General features: G+C 28.6%; 1 protein-coding gene across 1 annotated transcript; it reads left to right on the forward strand.

The window, feature by feature from the left end:
* The first annotated feature begins 2,071 nt into the window (after positions 1-2,071).
* On the forward strand, positions 2,072-3,264 carry LOC115720146 (nuclear transcription factor Y subunit B-4-like). The gene has a single exon (XM_030649304.2). The coding sequence runs from the start codon at positions 2,361-2,363 to the stop codon at positions 2,928-2,930; it is 570 nt and encodes a 189-aa protein (XP_030505164.2). The 5' UTR covers positions 2,072-2,360; the 3' UTR covers positions 2,931-3,264.
* The last annotated feature ends 4,850 nt before the right edge of the window (positions 3,265-8,114 follow it).

An 8,114-nucleotide genomic window follows, 5' to 3' on the forward strand; every position in this document is an offset into this window, starting at 1 on the left:
TGACCTCTCTCTCTCTTTACCTCTCAATCTTTCTCTCTCAAGATCACCTCTCAAAACTCGTTTCTTCATTCTTTTAAAATGCTATGTGTGGGTTGTATTTATAGGTTCATGATATACATCCTAAAGTCAGTCGTTGTAAGTGCTAAGTTGTTAAGTTAGTTACGGCTTAACAAGCATAACAAACTCCTCATAAAATATCTCCACATCAGCTTAAGTTGCAGTGCTTCCAGATGAGATATACACTTCTTAGAAAAGAGACCAAAGCGTACGCTGAAGAATCTTCTTGGATAGGACAAACACAACTGGAGTCAGCTATCTTGGACTCTCTTCTAGGAGGGAATAACTAGCCATCTAGAACTCCTTTATGGAGGAGGACTAGCTTTTCTAAAGACTCCTCCTAGGTGGACATAATAGGCATCCAAAAATACCATTCCGGAAGACACCTATAATTCCACGTGACTTCTTCTAGATGGAAGAGTTAGATTTTTGGGAACGCTCTTTCGGAAGACATCAAACTTTTCATAACCAGAATAACTTTTGGAGATCTTTTCATTTGGAGGAACTATACTACAGTTTAAATATATATTAATAAAGGTATAATAGACATACTACCAATTTATGAAAAAATTTAAATAATTTATGATGCTGAAAATAAAGATTAAAATTAACAATTAATTGCAAGATGTATATATAAACATGTTTAACTTCATATTTGAACCACTGAGAAAAAAAACCATGTTTCTTTTTTGTTTTAAATGAGAAAAATTTTATTGCCAAGAACCATTATAGAAAATAACTTAGTTGAGAATACTTCACTTGTCAAACTAAATCCTATCCTCTTTACATGTTTTCTCTCTTTTAAAATGAGAAAACTTATTACAAACCTCTTTCTTAATTCTATTTGTAATTATATGAAAACTATAAATTTTTGCATCCCAAAAAGCAATATTTATTGCTTTCCAAATTCGACAAAAACTACAGCATTAATAATAGCTGTATAAACCTCCTTCCAAAGGCGAGATTGGCGACACCTCTTTATCCACTTCAATCATTTTTTCAGCTTCAAGCTATTGACAATAATACCTGCCCAACGAAACATTCTACTACAAATGTTTTTGCTATACAAACACTCTAAGAAAATATGACTCTTAGATTCAGAGTTGGTATTACAAAAAAGAAAAGTATTGTTGTTAATGATACCAAACTTGGTTAGTCTATCTTGGGTATTCAATCTCTTCCTACAAGCCAGCCAAATAATGAATTTGTGTTTGAGAATACTATATCAATTCTAAATAAAAGTATTCCACGTTTTTTGAGTAGCAAACTTGGTTAGTCTATCTTAGGTATTCAATCTCTTCCTACAAGCCAACCAAATAATGAATTTGTGTTTGAGAATACTATATATCGATTCAAAATAAAAGAATTCCGCGCTTTTTGAGTAGCAAACTTGGTGAGTCTATCTTGAGTATTCAATCTCTTTCTACAAGCAACCCAACTAATGAATTTGTGTTTGAGAATACTATATCGATTCCAAATAAAAGAATTCCACGCCGTTTGAATAACAAACTTGGTTAGTCTATCTTAGGTATTTAATCTCTTCCTACATGCCAACCAAATAATGAATTTGTGTTTGAGAATACTATATCGATTTCAAATAAAAGAATTTCACGCTTTTTGAATAACAACCTTATTCGGCCAAAATTAAAAAAAAAAAAAATCATGTTTTTTAACCTTATATTTTTGTTATTGCATACTATTCAATTTTTTTTTCTTAAAAAAACAAGTATAATGCACATGTTAACAATAGGTTATAATTTTTCAAACTATCAAAATTAAATATAGACACTGTTGTTGGTAAGGAACAAACACAAAAGTGGTGCTTAATTTTCGTAAATTTTTTTCGAAGTATTAATTTTTCAAGTGCCAATAATTAAAGGAAGTTAATAATTACATGTTCTTAATTATTTCATTAATCAATATTAATCACATAACTGCTTTATATGTATTTATAAAAAATTAAGTTATACATTAAACAGTAATTAGGCTAAAAAACAATTAATGTTTAATTACTTCTAGTGTCATCGAAATTAAAAAGTACATAATGACCATTCTATAAATTCTACAAGTTGTGTCCACGTTTTCCGCATGACATGTCTCATAAGAATGAACATGATGATCATATATATACACACATATACATATAATGCATCTATAAGCAGGGTATTTTTTATTTTATTTTTTTCTCTTTTTATAAGGAGTGGTGAGAATAACTAGTTAGACAAAGAGAGAAAGAGATAGTATTAATTGATCAAGATAAATATATATATATATATATATAATAAATTAAGTTTAATAATAATATGGTTGATCCAGATCAAGATCGAATGCTACCAATTGCAAACGTGGGAAGAATAATGAAAGGAATTCTGCCAGGAACAGCAAAAATCTCAAAGGAAGGGAAACAAACAATGCAAGAGTGTGCGACTGAGTTCATAAGTTTTGTGACTGGCGAAGCTTCTGACAAGTGTCACAAGGAGAATCGAAAGACCGTGAATGGGGACGACATCTGTTGGGCTCTCACTGCTCTAGGGTTTGATAACTACGCTGAGGTTATAGTAAGGTATTTACACAAGTTTAGGGAAGCAGAAAGAGACAAGGCCAATCAAATTGCTACTAATACTTCTACTACTACTACTACTACTTCTAATCATCATAACAATAACAATAATAATTTAAATCCCACTATAAATACTACTACTACTACTATCCCTTCTCATCGCCCTCATCATGATCTCTCTATAAATACTACTACTACTTCTACTACTCCAACTCTTATGGAGTTTAAGATCATTGAGAAGGGAAATGATGATGATGATCATCATCATCATCAGTATAATAACTCTCTTATGTTCAGACCACATCTTAATTGATGGTGAAAGCAGAATAATGAAAAACTACACTACTAGCTAGCTACAACTGAATTATTACAATATGCCATATATATGTAATGTTTGTCATTTTGTAGTGTATGATCATCTATATATGTATGTATATGGACCGGCCAGTTGTGCTAATCTCATCCTCTCTCTCCCTCTGATTATCAGGCAAGTACTACTCAAGCTTTTCTTTTTCCTTTTTATTTGATCTATTTATCTTTTAAATTTTTGTTAGTTTGTACTTTCCCTCTTTCTTATGTATGACTGGCTAGAGAGGAGAAGTTTTCTTTGACTATACTTATCAATTGAGCAAGAGTACTTGTTTTTGATTGTTTTTTTTTTCTTTTTTCTTTGGGTTAATTAGTTCGTGCATATACATATATAGATCCGTCGGTATATCACTACACACAAGATTTAATTTTAAATATTTCCTTGATGTGTTAATGTGTGTACTGCAATTTATCTTTCAAATTAATAAGAAGAACTAAAGACAATTAATTGATTGAAAGTAAAAAGGTTAACTATATATATACAGTTTATGTTTCTGGTACTCTTTATATGGTTCAATTTGGAGAATTTGATCTATCTCTCAGTCTCTCTGTCTCTTCTATAATTAAATGATTTGAACTACTAACTCTTGTTTATAGTTTCAAAGAACTTTTGACATGATCAAATATACATGATATGATCTCTCATATATAGAAATCCGAATTGCAATTAGGAAGATATATTGAAAGTGATCAGTTTGCCAATTTACATTAATTTTAATTTTAATTTTGATAAAATGAAGTTAGAATCTTCACATGAAACACTACAGTCGCGCGCGGCTACTGGAAATTAAGATAACTGCATTCATCTTGTAATGTAATGTGACATAATCAGGCAGCAGGCTCTGTCATTGTTTTTTCTATCTTCTGAAACTTTTAGGTCAGCCACACACATTCATTACAGTACTGGTAATGTACACACTTAATTTTCAAGCCATCATTCTGCTTACAATTATATTAAGAGAAAGGAAAACAATTAAGGGTGTCATAATTCAGCAAAAAAATATGCATGATCTCATAATTTTTCCTGTTATACTACTAATTTATATATTAGGATTCAATATATACATCTGTGAATGTTAATATCACTTGTCATATATATACATTCCCACATGTATAAATGTACATCCTATATCACGTCTTCAAGATAACATTTTAAGATATATATATATATATATATATATATAGCAAGTGATTAATTAGCGCATATATTGCACAAGTATATACAATATTATTGCTTATTATAATCCTTCAATGTCATATATCAAGAAAAAGAGGAAAGTTAATTAGTGCACGCAGTTCCCTTAGTTAGATCTAACACATATAGTTATGTCCATAGTTCATATACTTTCGCATACTACTTTTTAATCTCTTTTTCATATATATGTGTATGATATATTAGATGTCTCTATAATTTTGTTAAACATTACAATTTAACTGAACATATTTTAAAAAAATATATATCTTTCTAAGGTTGCTGTTTTAAAATTCACTGCACATATTTGAAATACACAAAAATAAAATAAAAACTAAAAATATAACTAACCATTGCACTTAATATATATGAATATCAATCAATGTTTCTCTTGTAATGAGATATCACTAACTACTGTACCAATGGTAGGCAAGGCAATAACGATATATTCTTTTACTTAATAATTATATATCACTTTATTAATTCTTGCTCAGCCATGCATCGAATATATTTGTATCTGTCTATCTTTATATCTTAAATAAAAATTTGGCCAAGCATTTTACAGATTTTCTCAAGTGGGGAGAAAAGATATGTATATTTAGGTATACTTGGTTAATAATATGAGATGCCTCAAATACACAAGACACTTTAGAACAAATTAACTGTTACAGTCAAACAGATATGTACTAGGTTTAGGGTTTGTTTAACCCTAGAAGGGGACCACTAAATTTTTCTGGCTTTTGATAACATGAAATACCGTGAAAATCCAATAAAATCTCAGGCATGCTTATATTTTAATTACTAACTATATGTTATATCATGGGGTAATTAACCTTCCCATAAAAGATGATTGTAGAAACCCTAATACTAAAATTATTAGAATTTGTCAGATTTTGTGCTTTCAACAATATATATTAATTTGACACTATAAATATATTTTTATATATATTTATTATACAATCTAGCTGGGTTTTCTCGAGGGACCACTTCTCAACTATCCAATTATTCTCTCCCTCTTTACTCAACCAATCTAGGGTTTCCAACACTTAAAGCAAATCCTATAGATTTAAAGATACATGAGAGGAAAGTGGAGATAAAAAGGTAAATATCCAGGAAATAAGAGACATATATATACAAGTGCTGACTTTTTACACTATTTAATTACATAAATAATAATTCTATATATGAAATGTTTAAAACAACTTGCATAATATATATCCAATAAAGTGTACTGTACTTCTAGTGATTCCAGAAGCATCTCCACAATATATAAATGCAGTGTATTTTTATTCATGTTATATGTATATATACACACAACTTCCTATTGGACTAATTAATTATATAGAAAACTGTTATCATCTTCTTATATATTAACAATAAGAAAAAGAAAGAAAAGTATACTGATTCTATAGAGAAGACATAATATTTGCTCGTGAACATTTTTAGGCATAACCCTAAATCCATGTAATATAATTATTATAAAAAGTTATAGTTGTGTGTGTGTATGTGTGTGTGATGATTTGTTTTTGATGAAAATAAAAATTGTAGAATATTGATGTGATCATAAGTACTGAAATAATATATATACATTCTGCTGTTTCCGACCATATATGGAATCGCGGTATATATCGAGCTTCATGATTAATTAAATGTGTTCAGTCAGAGATAGCCAGATTATCTGCCACATATATATATTTATATATAAAAGTAAAATTAATTAGTAGTCATGTGGTGAGCTTTGGCAAGAGTGATGAGTATACATTAGTAGCTATATATATAGTACTACTGCAAACAAGTGATAATTAAATTTAGTTTATTATTAATTTTCTAGGAATTAAGGAAAGAAGTTATAGCAAGCAAGAGACTGAAACTTGAACAGTGCACCCCTTTTTCACGACAAACCGAAGTAGGGTTCATGGGTTCTCATGTGACTCACAAAAATACCGACAAAATTTACCTACAACAAAACACAATATATATTTATTAATTTATATATATACATGACAAGTATAACACACTCTCTCTACTCATCTCTTTTCTCTTCTTTTTCAGTTAATATCAAATTTCGAAAACTTTTTCTTTTAATTAACTTTGATACAAATTATTAAGTCTAAGTATAGGGAGACCAGAGCTTTGTATATGTATATATATCGGTATATGTATTTTCTTTAGTAATATTAACGAGCTACACAAATGTACAACATGCTTCAAAATATCACAGCATCTATACATATATATGGTCAACTCTTTATCATAATAATAAACTCAATGGTAAGATATTCTAATCATTTTTTCTTTTTACCACTTTTGATAATTAATAGCTTTTCAGTGCTCCAAGTATATGTACATATATATACATTTATATATTTATCATTAGGCTATAAATATTCAGTTATATATATATATACTAGTAAATAGTTACGTGCGAGGCACGTACACTAAATTTTATGCTAGGTTTTTTAATGTTATTTGAAAGTGATACGAATAAAAATTAAAGAAAAAATATTATTAGTTATTAGGTGAGATTATTATTATGTGTATCTAAATATATTATAGTTTATAATGTTAAAAATTAAAAGTGAATACCGAATGCAATATATTAGTGTTTAAGAAAGCTTGATGATTTAAAAAATATTACTTAAATGAGTGTAAGATAAAAAGAAAATTAATAATCAATCTCTAAATTGTTGATAATTGAAGATAGCATTAGTCTAAAAATTGTAGATAAGAAAACTAATGATAGTCATTAGTGGATTTCGATCTTCATTTGCTTCGATAGAGACAATAGTATAATTTTTGTATTTTGCACTTTTCATTCTAGTCGGGTTCGCATATATCTGAATTGTCCATTTTTCGTTGATAAATTAAATATGGTAGTGTCGACAAAGCGGCGGTGTTCCTGCAAACAGTGATGTATTTTTATTTAAGATGATTAGACATGGTGTGCATAATTTATTTAATTAATTAAAAAATCAACTTATGAAAGGCATGTAAAACTATTTTATTTTTTAAAAACTACACCTGCAGTATATTTCATTAGTTTGGCAGCAGTACACGAAAATATTTTTTCCACAATATCTGCGAACATGACAACAGATAGGCTCTTTGTATTGTCATCAAGTTCAACATATGCTATAGCACTGTAAAATGCATAATAAGATTGTGAGTGTCTTTTTTAATTTTAACTTAATATCAATAACATCATAAGTTTTTTGTAATATACCGTGGTGTAGGAAATCATTCTTGGCCGCATGTTGGCTTGTCACATATGATTTTTTCATCGCGATTGTATAAATCTATTTTCTTATGACATGCGTCACATGATATGTAATAAATATTCTGGAGAGTATCAGTTATTTTTATTGCCGCCTCAATCCAAAAATATATTTTCTACATCCAAATCAAATGGTGTTAATAATAGTAAGATATTGAAACAAAAGTTTTATAAAGTAAATATTGTAGTAGTTTTTACCTCATTCAGTTGCAGATTTTTCGTCAACTCTGAAATTTGGATGTTAGTCACTATTTCGTGTAATCCAACAAAACATTTTGGAGAAGATTCATATGTCAAGCAGTTTGCTATTGCGTTTTTAATTTCTGTTTCGTTACTCCCCACCCTTAAAATAGAGTAAGTATGATAATTATTATAAATATAGTCTACAAAAATTTAATTTTTTTGTAAAATGTGTAGCTATAATAGTATGTGTATTTGATTTTATGTGTATTTGATTTTATGAGTATTTGATTTTATGACTATTTAATTTTTTTGTAAAATGTGTAGCTACAATATTCTTCTTAAAATCACACAAAATAAAACAATCACATCCTACATCCAAAATCACACAAAATAGAAAAACAAAATCTGGAATTTCATTCTCAATAACATAACAATTAACCTAAAACCTAAAATCAAATTTAAAATCTTACCTAGCATTT

This window comes from Cannabis sativa, chromosome 2, assembly GCF_029168945.1.
Source record: "Cannabis sativa cultivar Pink pepper isolate KNU-18-1 chromosome 2, ASM2916894v1, whole genome shotgun sequence".
Classification (NCBI taxonomy): Eukaryota; Viridiplantae; Streptophyta; class Magnoliopsida; order Rosales; family Cannabaceae; genus Cannabis; species Cannabis sativa.

Excerpts from the sequence above, each read along its gene's own strand:
- LOC115720146 (XM_030649304.2), top strand. The coding sequence starts at position 2,361 with ATGGTTGATCCAGATCAAGATCGAATGCTACCAATTGCAAACGTGGGA.